Below are 16,636 nucleotides of genomic sequence, written 5' to 3'. Positions count from 1 at the left end.
CTCCTCGTCGCCCGGCGCTGATACTGCTGTTGCGAGTCCTCCTCTTCATCATCGCCATCGCCATCGCCATCGCCGTCGACGTCGGCTTCTGCTGCCTCGTCTCTGACGTCAAAGACGGGCACCCGCGTCCCCTCGACCAGGCTCTTGACCCTCACACGCACCAGCAGGCTCACCCGCTTCTGTCCGCCCTCGCCCTCGTCGGCGGTCAGGAGAGCTGCCAGCATCGCGTCCAGCTTGTCCAGCAGCGCAAAGGTGCACCGGGCCTGCCAGCTAAAGTCGCGCAGGTAGCTGTCGACCAGACCTGCCAGCGTGATCATGTATGGCACTTGGATGCTTGCTTTTTAGCCTGTTAGACCTGGTCTCATGTACATACAGTACAGATAGATAAAATAGAATAAATATAGAAATGTGTAACTATGTTTTATTATAGGGATTGCTTACGGGTGTTGCTGACCCAGAGGACGTCCAGGACGCGCTCGATGTCGGCCGCCACTTCGCCAAAGGACTCGTAGCCCGGCACATTCTCACCATCGCTGTCATTTTCGGCTGCTTCTCTTCCCCGTTCCCTGGCTGGGTCGGTTTGCATTCCAGAGAACTTCTTTGCATGGCGCCGGTTGATGCGCAGGACCGCGGCCTCAACCCAGGCAAGCAGGTTGGCCTCCTTGCTCGAGCCGGGGCGGACAGGGTGCTGGCGCTGCTGCGGCAGATCGACCATTCCCACGCTCTTTACTGCTATTTTCCCCTCCCCCCTATTTATACATACATTGATAATAATAACTGGTAGATGGAGGGCAGGCTGCAGTGTCAAGAAGATGTAGAAAGATATAGACCGGTCGATGTAGAGACGAAAGCGGAAGAGCCAGGGAAGGTGATGTAATGATGACTAAGACTACCGAGGCAGTGGGTTAGCGATGAGAAGAGAAGAAGAAGTAGACGACGAGGAAGAAGACAAAAGATATCAGAGAAGACGAGAAGATAGGTTGGATGGCTGGGTGTGAAGACATGGCACCGAGGTGCTCCTCTGGCCCCCAGCATGCTCATCATGCAGAATAAAACAGTAAACCAGTAGGATAACTAGGTATAGAGCTCAAGGACTTACATCACTCTTCAGGCTGGCAGCAGTTAGCAGATGGACACAACGATCAAGCCTCAAGACATAGCCATTGACATGGACATATACAGGGCGTATACTTACTATTACTCTCCCCCGTCGCCTCTTCATCTCCTCGACGCGCCGCTTGTCCTCTTCAAAGCGCCGCAGAAGCTCGCCCTGTCTCTCCTTGCGCTTCTCCCGCATCTGGAACCGGTAAAAGTCCTCCAGCCCTTTGCTCTTCTCCCGCTGCCGGGCGACAAGCTCGCGCATCTCCTCCTCCCGTCCAGCGTCCACCGCCCTCTTCGGGCCACGCGTCACGGTGATAAAGCCATCTTCGCCCACCACGTTGCCCCGGCGTCGGGCCTCCCGTTCGCGCGCCTCTTCCAGCTTGCTCAGCACGCTCATGTACTCGTTCACGCTCTTCAGCAGCTCGCTGCGGCTGGGGTATCGAAGCTGCGCATGTCTGTGATACCGCGCCGAGCCCAGAGGACACAATCCTTTCTTGTTGCTCTTGCTATTGTTGTTGCTGGTGTCGTCTTCCGCGGTTGCTTCTTCTAAGTGGTGTCCCCATATTATCGTCGTCTTGCTTGACTTCTCCCGCTTGTTTATCGCCTTCAGACTGGCTTCCATGCTCGGCCGGTCGACGAAGGTCACGACTGCATGCGAGCCGCTTGGCCGCAACGGTCGGTCCCAGGCCCCAGGCAGTTTGATCGTCGAAAGGCGGCTTGCGTATTCCTCCACGCTCTCCTCTTCGCCCCTCTTCCTCTTTTTGTTCGTGGTCACCCCGGTGCTGGTGCTAGTGCTGCTCTCCTTGGACCCTAGGCGCCGGCTGGCTTCATCATGCTGGAATTGGACTCGCTCGACCCGGCCGCTGCCGAGCTGCGTACCAAAGAAGTGTCGGAAGTGCCTCTCCGTGCTCGTCACTGGCACATTCACCACGAACAGTGACCGTCCAGAGTCGGCGTCCGGCAGTCGTGGTGCATGCGCTTGGACGTACAGGTAGTGTGTGGCCTCGCTCTCCCCCTTACTGTTGCTGTTGGGTAACAGAACGGGCAGCACACTGTATCCTCCCACGCTCGTCACCATCTCGCTTTTTATTTTCTTCGTTAATTGAGTAGTGATGTGGTGGTGATGGTATTCATTGTTGGTATCTTGCAGGGTTTTTGTTTCTGCAGAGCAGCTTTTTTTTTTTATACTCGATAATACTAACTAGTTAACTTCAATAACTTAACTCGACGGTTTTGATTGGCAGCTTTACGCGGTGGATCCCCGACTAGACTTTCCATTTCCATCGCTTAAACTGGCGAAGTAATATCAACAACGTCAACATCAAACATCGTTGCTACAGCTCACATAATTTATACCTTCTCAGGGTCATTTATTCCGCCGTTGGTGATCACATATGTCGCCTCGCGCTCAGGGCAGTCTACCTTACTATCAGTATACCCCTTAGGTTCTCACTCAGGTTCCCCTTCAGTTAAGTACTAGACTGGATACTCACCTGGGGAATCCTGGATCTTTGCGACTCGCTCGTCTCCCCGGCCTTTGCGCAGTAGTACTCGGGTCGTTGACGCGTGCGCCAGGATATGGCCACCGACAGGCTTCCTCCCGTCGGCACCTGCAAACAGAGCGCTTGCGCCTGGGTCACTCTGCACTTGGTTCGTCTATGATAGTACGTACGGGTCAGTTCGGGCACGCTTGGGCATAACTGGCCTCCTTGACGGGTCTACTCTTGCTCTCACCATCAAGACACAGACATTGAACTCTTATACTTGAAGTTAGCTGGCTTTCACTAATCTTCAATTTCATCTTCACCCTTGGCCCTACATACCCTCTGCCATATGAGCCAGCTTCATCAGGAACTGGTTCAGTTTCTGCTGGCGGTCTGCAAGCTCTCCTCGCCCACAGTAGTCCACCCGGAAACAGTTCATGATACTATCAATGATAAGCAGGCGGTACTCGCCGCTAGCAAACTCCTTGGCTAGCGTGTTAAGCAGCTCTAGCTGGTGCTCACTGTTCAGCGCTCGAGCGTATGATATGTTCTCCAGTGCTGAGTCCGGGTCAACGCCAAACCGTTCCGCAATCTGGGCAATTCGCTCAGGTCGAAAGGTGCCTTCTGTATCGATGTAGGCTGCCTTGCCTTCTGCACCACCCATATCCTTGGGCAGCTGCGCGATCACGGACATCGTATGTGAAAGCTGCGTTTTGCCGCACCGGAACTCTCCGTATACCTCGCTGATGCTCATGCTTTGAAACCCCCTACTGAGCCGTCAGTTTCGGGCCTTTTTTTGTTTTGGCTTCTTCTTTATTTCATAAGAGAAGTATGGCTAATACCCTCCTAGTATGGTGTCAAACTGTTTGCTGCCTGTTGAAATTTTAACTACCCTCTTTCGCTGATGCCCAAGCTCCATGGCAGTAATGAATCCAGAAGCAGAGGGCTGCCGTGCTGCCAATTAGAACCTATCATAATACACCATACTTAAAGAGGCCACTTTTTCATACCTGACACTTTTGGATGGCTTCCTTGATCTTCTCGACTTTCACTTCGCTAAATCCCTTGATTTTCAGCAGCGTCTTGCGTGTGGCTCCATGGACAGACTGGAGAGATATTTTTACTAGTTAGTTTCGACAGTTGATGCTCGGAGCTCAAGGGGGGCATTCTACCGCAACAGTGTAGAAGCCGTTGACCTTCAGCTTTGTGATATCGGCCGCTCCCACGCCTTTTTTTTTTCCCCCCCCGTCAGTTTCGTTTCCCTCTAACTAGGTCATGGCGTCATACCATGGGCTTGGATGCCATCGATATCAACGATGAAGTCCTATACACGCGTAACTTGTTAGGGACCGCCTTGTTAGCACGCAAGAACGATCCACTTACGTCCTCGTCTCCGTTGTCACTGGCTGTTGATGCTGGCATCTTGCTATTGCACTTCTAACTATTCGGAGTAATACACGTTTATCACTTGAGTATAGCTTGATGCAGCTTGATGTACTTGATAGATGTTGCGTAGAAAGAACAGGAACGCAGGTGCTCGACCTGAGAAGTTCGTCTCGTGAGGGGTGAAAGCGACGCGGTCACCGCCAACCCAAATCAGGATATCCAGACGACATCCCATGGAAACACCGGGACAAGATACTGTAGCACCACGAAGGCTGACGGAAGCAGAAGATACTTGGAGACTTTAAATAAAACCATTAGTAACGGCGTGGATGACCTGGTTAGTCTCTTCGACGACGGTAATAATACATATACGACATGGATTTTGAGCAGAACATGGCACATAGTATGTAGGTATAGAAGAATGAGCTAAGAAAATTTCCAATAAAAGGCCGGGGATATGTCACAAGCGCAGACCATAGTAATAAATGAGAAAAAACCAAAACCTATGCATATGAAATGGAAACGAAAAGTGAATGAGCTTGCCGCGCCAGGTAAAACCTTTTTTTTTTTTTTGTTGTCGAAAAATGTGAAGAAGTCAAGTTCAGCCGCCAGGAAACTTCTCAGAACATCCTTGAAGCCAGTGTGCCGCCTTTGCTTGCTAGCCGCTCCGTATTGGTTGCTCGCCTCCGTTTCCACTATTCTTCGACCAGAAATGAATGAGTTCCTGGTTCGGGTCCATTTCCTGCTTCCTACCTGACAGCACGTAACATGAAACCGCGAATACCTTGACAAACAAATATGAAGCCATTCATTAAGTGTGTATGTGTGTGTGTGTGTTTCGTGCCTCGCTTCCTGTGAGTATGAGGGTAAATCCAGTCATAGAATCTAGGGCGTCGTGAAACTTTTGTTTGGTCGTATAAATGATAAGAAAGGGAACGAGTGGGATAAGGATAGTAGAAAAGAAAGTGGGAACAATAATCGGAAGGGAGGAAAAGGTGAAGCTCAACCTACTTGGAAAGAGGGCGGCTGGGAGATCCAAAGACGGGACATAGAACGATTATAGAGGGTGTCATATAACCAAACGTGAAACATAGTAATGGAGCTTAAGGAGAGAGTAGGTTCTTCCCGAGCTAACTCAACCCTTGCTCTTTTTTGTCTAGTTACCACTGCAGTCCATTTTAGGCCGTGATAGTAGAATTAACGGTACCAGTTGTGACGGCTGGAGCTTCCACGGGAACCTCCACATCTGGAATAAGTGTTGTTGATGTGGGTTCAGTCGTAACAGTAGGTGGCACCTTTATCTCTGGGTTGTTGGTAGGACAGTCGCGGGAAATGTGGCCCGCTTGGGAGCATTTGTAGCAGACTTTCCCAACGGAACTTAGAGGCCCTCCGTTAGGTGCAGTGCAGTCGCGGGAGATATGACCCTGGAAAATCACCTGGTTAGCTCTTGTAAAATATAGATATATAGCTATAGAGCGTATAAGACGCACCAGCTTTCCACAAGCATAGCACTTCATAGCCTGCGCTTGGCAGTCTCGTGCAAAATGGTTCGGGCCACCGCATTTGTAGCATGTTGCAGCTCTGGGATACCCCGCGGGCCCGCCTCGGAAACCAGCATTGAACCCTCCACGGGCTGAGCCTGTATTCCTTACAGCTTGAGGGTTCTGCTGCTGTATGCCGCCGGACGGGCAGTTTCGCTATGAACAATGTTTAGAATAACAGAACGTGAATAAGATTTTGAGCTTGTAACTTACAGCTAAATGCCCAGGCAGGTTGCAGCTATAGCAGCGGGCATTAGAGGCGCCGCCATTCAAACGAAGGGTAGGACAGTCGGCCTGGACATGACCTAGACCCTGGCAATGATAACATTGTTTCGCTGCAGCACGTTAGAAGCTGGCTTTTCATTTTTTTGTCTCTTTTCACTGGTATATCTGGTCGAGTAAGGTTGGAATGGCTGTGCTTACTTTCTGTCGTTCGGGGCCGGGGGCAACCATTGGACTCGTGTCCTATAGACATCTTGTCAGATCAAGTGAAAGGTTGAAGGTATCGCACCGTGTTCAGAACCAACCGGGTTGCTTGCCTACAAGGATGAAAGAACATTTAGCATATTAGCGATCTGGAGCAGGTACAAGAAGTATACACCATATCGGATAAACGTAAACTCACAATTGTAGCAGAGACGCTCAGAAGAGGAGCAGACCTCTATCGACTACCAGTTAATGGCGGTGTACTTGCGAAGGAGTAGAAACAGTGCGATCTAGTCGGAAAACGAACCAGCGTAGTGACCAATATTGCCACATTTGTAGCACGCACGTCGAGACAATAGCATCCTAGAAAAAACAACGGTTAGAGCAGCGCAAATGCAAAGCTCGAGCTATCGAGCAAGTAAGTGAATGGATTGCGACGAGAATATATAAGTATATCGGTAGCTAGAGGTAAGGATGATATGTAGTGCAAGGTTCGTTTGGGGCGTGGAGGAACGTTCGGCTCATGAGATTTATCTTCAAAACCCGGAAGTGCACTCACTTTCCAACAAATAATGATAACAATCCTCCTCCTAAAAGACTCGTAACCATCGACCGAATAGACCTGAGGAAAAATCTAGGGGTAATTCATATCAACAATCCGGCCCATGAGATCTATCGTCGTTCCATCAAGCAAACATGATAGTCCCGCAAGAGTTGCCAAAAGTGACGTCCCCCCCCAAGCTTGGACTAAAAAGCAACAACCAGGGAACTTCGAGACGAGAGGTCATCAAGGATTGCTCACAGCTCTTCACTTCTTGGTCCTTCACAGAATTCCTAACACACGATCCTCAGCTCTTCTTCGTCAGCTGCTTCAAGCCCTCCAACCACAATTGGCGTACCCGTCTTCGTCCTCGACTTGCGTTTGCGTTCCAGTTTCAACCAGCAACCAAGCTGAAGGCGAAGAAGCGAGAAAAAGAAGCAAAAAAAAAAAAAAAAAAAAAAGAGCTCCACGCTTTTCCACTAATGGTTAGACTGTCTAAAGCCTGGTATTTATCACGTGATCCATTAATCATCATCCTTGATGGCTCCACTGAATGGATCCATCGTGAAGTCATCGGTTGGGTAAATGAGTAATCTTAACATTGAGATGCGACGATTAGGGAGGTAGACGATAAGCTTTGATTTTTAAGAACATAGATAAACGGATACTATCCGCCAGGATGTATATATCTGCAGTACCACGATTATTTTTGCACTCCTCTGGAAACAATCATATTTTTGTTTGTGTGTTTGAATATTAGACGCCCAATCAGTACAGAATGGGGTTCAGTCAGGGCAAGTATTACTCTAGCCATAGATCAAGCAAACTATGCCTTATCGCCTTCTGTCTCAATTAGTGCAGGGGTACTGATGGTACGGCCTTTGAGGAAAGCCAGACCCTCACCACCCTAAATAACCTAGAAGTTAGCCGATGCACGAGGGAACTCAAGGGTGGATGTACGAAATGGGGTGAATGACATACGTAGCTGATAGAGGGAGACACTTCGATGCCGAGGCTGGTGTGCTCTTCGCTGACGACAGCTCCAGCAGCCTTGATCCAGCGTAGGCCCTGCTGCATGATGTCCTTCTTACTGGTGTCTGGGTTATCGTCCTTGCTACCTCTGGCGTTCTTGAGAGGGGAGAACTCGTCTTCTCTCTTGACCTCAATCGCGGCGAACTTCTCAAGTGGGATAAAGGGAAAGACATCAAAGACGAATTGTTCAAGCTTGATTCCGTTGGGAGACTCAGGCTTAACGGTAGTACCAGTTTTGGTATCATAGAAAGGTATCTTTTTGCGGGCGATGTGGTGTGGTAGATCGGAGGACCATTTCTCGATCGACTCAAAGAAGCTAAAGGAGTAATAGTGGTTAACAATGTTAGCTGCCCTGAACTTGAGGACGCCGGCCTGTTTGGGATCAATGGCATTTGCCGTGGCTTCGTCGATCTCAGAGTATTCTACGACGCCTGGCTTGCCATTGCTGAGGACAATCAGGCCAACAGACTCGGTAGCATTGCGCTTCCGCACAACTTTGGTGGCAATGTCAACTTTTTTGGATGCAGCAAAACCGATGAAAGTAGGGTCAGCCACCTTGACAAGGCAGTTGTCTACACAGTAGGCGTGGATGTGTTCAATTCCGCGCTTCTTCATGTCATCCCTGACGCCAGAGTTGACAAGAGCCTGGTAGATACCTCCGTTTCCATCAGGGGCAACCGCAACCTATAGTAGCCTGGGTAAGCTCATGCTTGTGTGAAAAGGTATAATGATATGACACACCTTTGAAGCACTCTCGAGAAGTATCTCTCCATCGTTGGAGATACAGGGTAACACGCCTTGGTTGAAGATCGTAACATTCTCCTTGCAAAGGCCAAAGTAGTTGTTGCCGGTAAAGAACTCCTCAGTTGCCTGTCTGGTTGGCCCGCTAGTCATGATGTACCAGGGCACAACGATATTCTTCTTATTTGACTCCTCGGCAGCCAAAGACTGTAGCTTAGCAATACGCTCAGCCTGAATCTGGAACAGGGACTTCCCACTGGGCAGACCGATGTCGAAGCATCCCTTCGGATCAGAGCTCCCAAGTCTTGTTCCCTGACCACCAGCCATGAGCACAACGGCCACCTTGTTCTCGCCGATGAGCTTCATTCCCTCGCTGTACCATCGTTCTAGATCCTTTGGGTCGGAGTCAAGTATCGACGCAGTTGAGCTCTCTGGCAGAGGCTCAAGGGCCTTGGGTTCACTGCTGTTCAGTGCGCTGGCAGAGTCTGCGTTGGCCCGTTTGACGAGTTTGTTAATGTGATCGGGGTCAAAGGAGGAAAGCTGGTGGAAGAGCTGGGCCTGTTCGTTGGAGGTGAGGGAGTCGAAGCGAGCAAATACTTGTCCTTGCTTTGCCAGCTCGTACTTCTTCTTGAGCTCTGCAACCTCTTCGGCGGAGGGCTGGCGTGGCGGGGCGTCCTGGACTCCCATGCCCGCAATTTTGCCAATTAGATTGGTAACAGTATCCCGTACGGCAGCAGCCATTGCATGTGTGTGTTATATGTGTGTCCGTGGTGTGTCTTGAGGGCTAAACCTGTCGATGGTAGGCTGGTAGATGGTAGTGGGCGGAGGTGAGGGGCGGTGTCTGGTATATATTTGATAACGCCTAATAATAATCCATGTACCTAGGTACCTTCCAAAGGTGACGAGGAATGTCTCAGCAGGTTTCGTTAGTTGGGTACGATTGGGGCTAGGGGACTGCTGCTTCAAAATTACCACAGCTTCTCTCGCTCTGCAGGCTGTGTCCGATCCGCTGCTGAAGATTGGTAGGTTTCTCCTGCTACTGGATCCCACTAGGTAACTACATACTTGTCTCCTCCCCCACTCACCAACACCAAGCCCATGCCTGTAACTGTGACGAAACTATAGTATTGTTTTACATCCCCTGCCTAAGTACAGACATTCCTCAGCAATATTATTGACAACAAAGATTTTAAATGCCTTTAGCCCTCTTGCGCGTCAAAGTACCTAACTGAGGTGCCTGAATTCCGCCCGGCTCTGGGCCCTGAACGGAACATGTGACATGCCACTTAGGTAAGCGGTTCCATGTCCCACTCATTTCCAGGTACTCCGTATTTAGATTTTCCTTTCTCAGGTTTAAGAAGACCTCCATATGTACGGGGTGCGGGGCTGGACTGACACGTTGGGCAGCGGACTGAGTTCATGGTGTGAGAGCAAGTGCAGGAGGCTAGGCACAATCCTCGTCTGCGGTGTAAATAGTAGAGCGAATTTAGACACCTTCACCGCCGTCTCTGTGGACGGCCATAGTCTGGTTCATCATGTCTTGGGCGAGGGCTCCTGCACCTTTCCCTGCCCTGCCGTGGCCCCCTGTCATACCCATCACGCTGTCTGGGGGATTTGTCGCGATGCGTATACCTCGGAGGGCTTCGACTCCGGCTGCAACTTCGAGACCAATCTCTTCGGCGAGACCTTGAGGGACGGAAAGAGTCCTTGCTCTGCATGTCGTCCTTGTCAAAAACCATCCCATACTTGCTTCGACGATCTCCCGCTTCTGCTGCGCGGTACTGGCGTCGTTTCTCGAGGTTAGATATGCCCCCAAATCCGCCCCTTTGACTAGATCGTTTGGCGTTCGTTGCTGTCCTCCACGAGTCTGATAGCTTCGACACGCTCTGCGAAAAGTCCACGTGAATACGATGGTCGTCAATCAACACCCCCTGCATCTTGAAGTAGGCTTGTTCGCAGTCTTTTTGGTCTTCGAACTCTATGAAAGCGTACTGTAGACTGTCTCCTGTCTTTTTATCTCGTATCACTTCGCATGACAAGATCCTGCCAAATCGGCTAAATATTAGATTCAAATCTTCGTCTGATTATCACGAAAGTTAGTCGAATGATCCCATGGCTAGTAAAGGGGTAGAGAGGAGGAGTTTTTCGTTCAGATGTCCGTAGAATTTACCTTGTGTGACCGGGTTAAGTTTGCAAACAAACAAGACGTTCTCGGGCGGTTTCACTTCGGCAAACGGAAGGTCCCCAACCATTTCAAGCGTCAAAGCTTGTGCCTGGGCCTCGCGTTCTCGACGTATCCTTTCCAGTGCTTCTTCGTCTACTTCCTGGTCTAGATCTTCATCGTCTGCAATCATGACAGTAGCTAGTTGGGCTTTGGTAGGGAGGGGGCTCTCCGGCGGTTCCTGCAAGCCAGGAGGGTCATCGTAAGGGTCATCCAAGACAACAGTATGTCTAATGCGAATGTCCTTCAGCGGTCTCCCCTTATCATCAATGAATGCGGTGTTGATCTTCTCGAGAACATCGAATCCCTCAACTACCTTTCCGAATATCACTGCCTTGTCGTTCAAGTAGTCAAGGTTGTCTCCGAGTGTTATAATAAACTGGCTCCCAGCGAGCCGTTCATCCGCATCTTTCGCCGATGGGATGGTTGCCATGCTCACTGTCCCGAGCTCAGAATGCTTTAATTTCGGCGAAAAGCGTACTGTGAAGTTTTTCTGTGATGGCCCGTTGATAACCCCCCATATCGAACTTCCGCCATCGCTCTCTGGAGAATCAGGGCCTAGTGGATCACCCGTTTGAAATGAAAACCCCTTCTGCACGCTGTGGACAGGCGAGAAATTGTAGTATTTGACTTTGCATAGCTTCAAAAAGCTATCCTCGAGCTCTTAGTTTCCCATCTCAGCTGTTTGATATCTCTGAAGCGGATTCATTTAATGGAGCGCAAACTTACTTCTCACATGCCCGAGGAGACGACTCGGTCAGCAAGTCAATAACGATGTCTCCCAGAGAGGTTTCGAGAAGAACACTCATGGTCTGGATCGTCGTGTTTGTCAGTGTCCCTTTGCTGGTGCTGCTGCTGATGTCGCTCGCTACTACTACTATCCCCTACGCAAGAAAAGAGAGCTAGGACGGAAGAGGCTGTTCTTGGTGATTACATAACTCCCATAGCCATCTTTCGGATTTACTCGTAACGCCGTGCATATTAGGTAAGCACCTCTCCTTCTCCATTGCTCCAAAAGGGAAGTTCTTGACTTTTAAGGTCGGTCGACACTGCATCCCGCGTACACACAGACAGCCAGCCAGAACAGCCAGCCAGAACAGCGGAAGGGCAGCCAGAAGGACAGACGGACACACAGAGATATCGATCGCCCAGGCGAGAAGCAAATGTTGCCTCCCAGCGAGCAGCGACGATGGCGACGGGGGCCCTGTTTGACTGCTTTAACGTGGTCTCAATTACAACCAACGCTCTCTCATGCTGTCTGATCCCTTACCCCCCCTAGCCAGACCGGGTTGGCTGCTTAATGCCTTTGCAGGCCATGAAGCAGAGCTCGCTGGAATCCGAGGAGGCGCCCGCAACGGTCTCTTGACCCTTCGATATCTCCTCTGGAAATGGATGGAGAAGGACCTCTCAGTTGGACCTACAACGAGCTCCCGCGGCGTCGCAATGCAAGGCTCTTTCAGCGAACTGCCGCGTTGGAGTTCTCCTGGCCCCTTGTCGTTGTTATGGCAACATCCCCCGTGCCTTGCTTTGTCTTTAGCATTCCAGCATGGATAGCCTGTGGAGCCTTGATGTCTTGAGTGTTGATCAGCATGCAGTGGAATGGCTGCCAAATAATCTCTCCGCCCCGGGGTTGGACAACCTACATGACTTGCATGTGTGTTCCTCCCGTGATATACATATACGGGGATGAGATTCGTCACGACAGCAGATAGTATCGGGCCTCATGCCCACTATGCAGGGTGCGAGGTGGGTGGGTATACATCTTACTTATGCCCTGTTCCGTTGGCGTTGGTGCAAGTAACATGAATATCATCTAGCTCGACCTTGCATGGCCTTTGACACATTTTTCCACGGCTTTCCAGAAGATTGAAATTGTGACTGATGAACAGCATTTGCGGATTAGAGCATCCCGCGTACCAGCGGGTGGTGACTCTTCAATGCAGTGTTCGTCTTGAGTAAGTCCACTTTTCGCGCAATAATTCGGGCGCAGGCCCCTATCAGAAAGGGTTGGGAATGAATCCGCTTCATTCGTCCCCCCCATGCAGACCAAGCAACAACAATCTTGATTCTATCGGCGTATTGGGTTGCTTGTGGGCTTACACAGCTACTCAGAAAAAAAAAAAAAAAAGCACTCTCCTTTCTAGAATCCTATGTTGAAACTAGATCACTAAGTTTCCCTGTGCAACTTTCTGGAATTGGGTTCCGAGCAGGGCGTATACTATTCCGCCATATGTGGGAATCATTCTCTGGATCATCCCAGCTGAGTTAACAATATCAGTTTGTTGGATCCTGTAAAACGGCTCTGCGACAAATTGTCTGGCTCATACGCTTAAAAATAAATAAATGTAAAAAAAAAAAAAAAGATACCAATGGGCTTGATGTTCTCCAAACGGCTAGTTTGCAAGGCTAGTTATATCCATATACGAAGCCAGTTTGTTCATGCAGGACTCTTAAGAGGGAATGATCCAATTGGGCGACGATAATGTATGCTAGTTGGGGATGAAACGACAATCGAAAAGAAACGATAAACGCCACGCTTCCATCCCCAGGTCACCCAGAGAGAACTTTTTCTGCTCCACGCCAAAGTCCGAGGATGTTTGCTTCTCCTACAATTCTTGACGCGGCGCTGCCCGTTGCATCCAGCCAATAATAACAGCCGCTACGCAAGTTAGCAAACATGCCTCACCCAAACTATCAGCTACATCCATCGTTGTTTCTCAGGAGGCCCTGTACATATATCTCTCGATGACAAACGCTCTGACCGGTTACTTGCTCAAACCACAATCTTTCACTCCAGTCGAAGAAAGGACCGTTTATGCATTCTTTTTCTCATTTGTTTGTCTTTCAACCGTCCAAGGCAAGAGAAGATGAACCACATAGTGTCCCTGCCTACTGCAAGTAGGGAGAGGTACATAAGATGGCATGGCCCTGAGTGAAGTCCCTGGACTTGCTCCATATATATTTCCCATATCAAGACCGTTACCCCCATTCTGCAGTTATTCGTCTGGTACCAAGAGGGCAATTTGACAAGGTGTGACATGTTCCCGTGACACTAACTCACACCACACCACCTTATATCACCGCTATTTTATGATATTCCACTAATTTTCTATTATTATTATTATTATTATTATTATTATTATTATTATTATTATTATTATTATTATTATTATTATTATTATTATTATTATTATTATTATTATTATTATTATTATTATTATTATTATTATTATTATTATTATTATTATTATTATTATTATTATTATTATTATTATTATTATTATTATTATTATTATTATTATTATTATTATTATTATTATTATTATTATTATTATTATTATTATTATTATTATTATTATTATTATTATTATTATTATTATTATTATTATTATTATTATTATTATTATTATTATTATTATTATTATTATTATTATTATTATTATTATTATTACTTTTACTTTCATTTTTGGTTTTGGTTTTTTGGGTTTTTATTTTATTTTATTTCTATTTTTTATTTTTTGATATTACTTATATTATTGTTATTATTATCAATTTTTTCAAATCGTCAAGTTCTTAGCGGATTCTTGCACAGATGTTACTTTATACCCACTGAGACCCTGCGGCATAGTGCTACCGGGGACCTACAGTGCTCTGGTGGAACATAATAAAGAAGCCAGTCACTATCAAACCGATATACAACCTCCAATCTCTACTTGAACTACAAAGTTTCAAAACAATTGCTGGGGCGCTAGGCAAACTTCGGTAAGCCAACACCTTTACTCTCCATCAACATGTTCTGGAACAAGGGTATGGTGAAGTACATCACCAGAACTCTCTGAAGAACACGGGGTGTTGCCTTGGGTTTAAAACACTCTCCCTCCCAGAAGTTCCCGGATCTACAAATGGTCTCCGAAGAACTATATCCCAACCTCAAAACTCAATTCTATCTTTTTCCTGCCATAACTCTTGATTCTGTTCACTTTTCTACTCCTGGCTTGAGAACTACCTTGAAGATTATCAGTGATATGTTACACACGCCGAGCTCTTTCTAATTTATACAAGCAACACCTTTATAAACAGCACTGATAACTCTAGATGTTGCAGGCCATGGATCGCACTTGTTACAAGAGTCAGGGGGAGACAAATTTTGCAGCGAACACACCCGATTGCAAGCCCAGCTACGCAACCTAAGCGAGAGGAAAGCGAATGTGCTTCTGACGGAAGCTTTGTCCAAAATCGGTCAGCCGTGGACTGTGAAGGCAAAACCAACGGCCCTAACCAACGGCGCCGCACCCAAGTTGCGGTATGATATTTTTGGCCTTTACTATATACATATACCTACTGACTGGCGCTGGGCGCCTATAGTGCGCAAGATGCCGTAGGAGGAAAATAAAATGTAGCGGTGACCTCGGCAATGGTGAAGCGTGTTCGAATTGCAAGAGCTCCGGAACAACAGGGTGTCTGTTTTTACGGGTTGGTCTATCCATCTAAGTGAAATGCATGTCACCTCCCTTACCATGACCCTGATTTTAACTTCAACGCAGGTCAATTCTTCCCCACTTCAGACAAAGGCCAGCTATTCCTCGTGGGCGTATCCATTTTCAAATTCTTCGAGCTCCCCAGGTAACTGCGGCCAGCAACAAGCAGCTTATGATGCTCACATTCTAAGAGCAAATTCTTTATCCATCCACGGCGGTTCCGCTGGATTACCAGCCTACACCGCGGTGCAGCCAGGGCTCGAATATGGAACTACTTCGGAGCAGCACGCTCTGGCTAACAGAACCTCTTACTACTCCCCAAATTATCCATTTGGATATGGAGAGGAAGGAGTGTATCATCTTCCCTTTTCCTCCTACGTTCTTCCAAGTTCAACGGGAGCAGGAGTAAGTGCTGTTTGTGGTACTTCTCCTCCAACTAGGAACTGGCGATTGCCAACGACACTGGACCCTACAAATGCAGGGACGTACCCCGATCATGATGGAAGCGGTTCGCTATCGCCGAGTTTTCCATTTCTCGGACGCCCATCTCAAAAATGTACGTCCAGTGAAACCGTCACGCTCTTTCCCGTCATGAGCTCACTGTCTTCGGGGCAAGATAGAACCTTGCCTAACCCGGCAACTGGCCGTAACAATACCCTTGCAGCCATCATGGAGAGTACCAGTTCAACCAGCCCGACTATGTGTTCTAGCATCGCCGCTACATACAAACAAGCCTACCAACTGGCAGCTGACGGCGATAGTACACGGCCAATGGCGAGCAGTGATACGTCTGCGGCTCTCTCGGTCAATGTTAAGCTGTCCCCAAGCCCTATTGATTGCGGGTTTGGATACATTCCACTTTCCAGCGCCCTTCAAGCCTGCGTTACTTCTGCCCCTTTTCTGGTCAATGAAGCTGTTGATACTTCTGTCAACGTTCAACAGGGCACAGATGAGCCGCACTTCACTAAAAAGACGACCAGAATCAAAAGTTCCACAGATACATGCGTGTCAGAATATGTCCATTCCACAAACAGGAGCCATCGACCAGGTTTAATAAGGCCAGCAGGGGGCATGCTCGTGAGTGGTGAAGTGTACGAACGACCACAATACCCGACATCGGCAGGAAACATGTACTCAGTGGATAAAGTCGCTGTTTCTCCTCAATTGACAGCGGGCACCTCGAGCTGCTATTAAATTCGCAACAATCTTTACGGTAGTACTTGGCCGCATCTCCTTTCTCATGACTGCATGTACTCCATATACGTAGCGCTGTGTCGCTCCACCGTTTCTTCTCCATGTCGGTATGACTTGGGTACTCAAGCCCCCGATGTGTACTTTCTCCGAAAACCAATATTCTTGAATTCTTTGTTACTTGTGAGGTACAGACAAAGAACAGAATGCCCATTACTGCACAATGTCCGGGGTAGGAATCGCTACGAGAATATCTCTTGAGGCGATCCTGGGTCTGATTGATTTTTTTACCTTTTCTATCACCTCCGCCTTTTGCAGCCAAAATCTTGCTCTCCTATTTACAACAATAATTTCCTTCACAAAACTCTTTGCGACTCTTATGGAAATGTTTTACTTGTCATGAGACTCGTTTCATAGGTTGGAACCTCGTTTTTCCGGGTCTTTAATGGGATTGGAAGTGGTCGTAACGGATAAGGCGTACTTTTCTCCCGATT

General features: G+C 48.3%; 7 protein-coding genes across 7 annotated transcripts in view; 1 reads left to right on the top strand and 6 right to left on the bottom strand.

Annotated features, from left to right (window-relative positions):
* The window catches only part of TERG_12361 (uncharacterized protein), a gene marked incomplete at its 5' end in the record, with an annotated part of 4,047 nt that extends 3,332 nt beyond the window's left edge, over positions 1-715 (bottom strand). Inside the window, 2 exons of the mRNA XM_003232988.2 lie at positions 174-337; positions 442-715. Of these exons, the coding sequence (XP_003233036.2) occupies positions 174-337; positions 442-715 (438 nt within the window). The remainder of the gene's footprint in view (positions 1-173; positions 338-441) is intronic.
* A 385-nt stretch (positions 716-1,100) lies between these two features.
* TERG_06032 (RRP7 superfamily domain-containing protein) lies at positions 1,101-2,655 on the bottom strand (the record flags this gene model as incomplete). Its single annotated transcript, XM_003232987.2, has 2 exons — positions 1,196-2,655; positions 1,101-1,112 (listed from the first exon to the last, which is right to left on the bottom strand). The coding sequence occupies exons 1-2, from the start codon at positions 2,177-2,179 to the stop codon at positions 1,101-1,103; spliced, it is 996 nt and encodes a 331-aa protein (XP_003233035.1). The 5' UTR covers positions 2,180-2,655.
* Positions 2,656-2,738: 83 nt separating this feature from the next.
* Positions 2,739-3,786, bottom strand: TERG_06031 (meiotic recombination protein DLH1). The gene has a single exon (XM_047748538.1). It carries the CDS (start codon positions 3,337-3,339, stop codon positions 2,917-2,919), a length of 423 nt encoding a protein of 140 aa, XP_047604522.1. The 5' UTR covers positions 3,340-3,786; the 3' UTR covers positions 2,739-2,916.
* A 1,363-nt stretch (positions 3,787-5,149) lies between these two features.
* On the bottom strand, positions 5,150-6,547 carry TERG_06030 (uncharacterized protein; the record flags this gene model as incomplete). Its single annotated transcript, XM_003232985.2, has 8 exons — positions 5,150-5,395; positions 5,462-5,668; positions 5,726-5,847; positions 5,936-5,977; positions 6,040-6,051; positions 6,138-6,173; positions 6,246-6,301; positions 6,498-6,547. The coding sequence occupies 8 exons, from the start codon at positions 6,545-6,547 to the stop codon at positions 5,150-5,152; spliced, it is 771 nt and encodes a 256-aa protein (XP_003233033.2).
* Positions 6,548-7,305: 758 nt separating this feature from the next.
* TERG_06029 (uncharacterized protein) lies at positions 7,306-8,993 on the bottom strand (the record flags this gene model as incomplete). The annotated part of the gene is made up of 3 exons (XM_003232984.1): positions 7,306-7,386; positions 7,461-8,195; positions 8,253-8,993. The coding sequence occupies 3 exons, from the start codon at positions 8,991-8,993 to the stop codon at positions 7,306-7,308; spliced, it is 1,557 nt and encodes a 518-aa protein (XP_003233032.1).
* Positions 8,994-9,738: 745 nt separating this feature from the next.
* TERG_06028 (peptidyl-prolyl cis-trans isomerase-like 4) lies at positions 9,739-11,282 on the bottom strand (the record flags this gene model as incomplete). The annotated part of the gene is made up of 4 exons (XM_003232983.1): positions 9,739-9,964; positions 9,999-10,332; positions 10,423-11,123; positions 11,203-11,282. 4 exons carry the CDS (start codon positions 11,280-11,282, stop codon positions 9,739-9,741), a joined length of 1,341 nt encoding a protein of 446 aa, XP_003233031.1.
* A 3,687-nt stretch (positions 11,283-14,969) lies between these two features.
* Positions 14,970-16,145, top strand: TERG_06027 (uncharacterized protein; the record flags this gene model as incomplete). Its single annotated transcript, XM_003232982.2, has 1 exon — positions 14,970-16,145. The coding sequence occupies one exon, from the start codon at positions 14,970-14,972 to the stop codon at positions 16,143-16,145; it is 1,176 nt and encodes a 391-aa protein (XP_003233030.2).
* Between the last annotated feature and the right edge of the window lie 491 nt (positions 16,146-16,636).

Source organism: Trichophyton rubrum (assembly GCF_000151425.1).
Source record: "Trichophyton rubrum CBS 118892 genomic scaffold supercont2.7, whole genome shotgun sequence".
NCBI classification, from domain to species: domain Eukaryota; kingdom Fungi; phylum Ascomycota; class Eurotiomycetes; order Onygenales; family Arthrodermataceae; genus Trichophyton; species Trichophyton rubrum.
This window is presented reverse-complemented; position numbering and strand designations above follow the sequence as displayed.

What these genes read in the sequence shown, in the direction of transcription:
- TERG_06031 (XM_047748538.1), bottom strand. Translation starts at nt 3,339, where the DNA reads ATGAGCATCAGCGAGGTATACGGAGAGTTCCGGTGCGGCAAAACGCAG.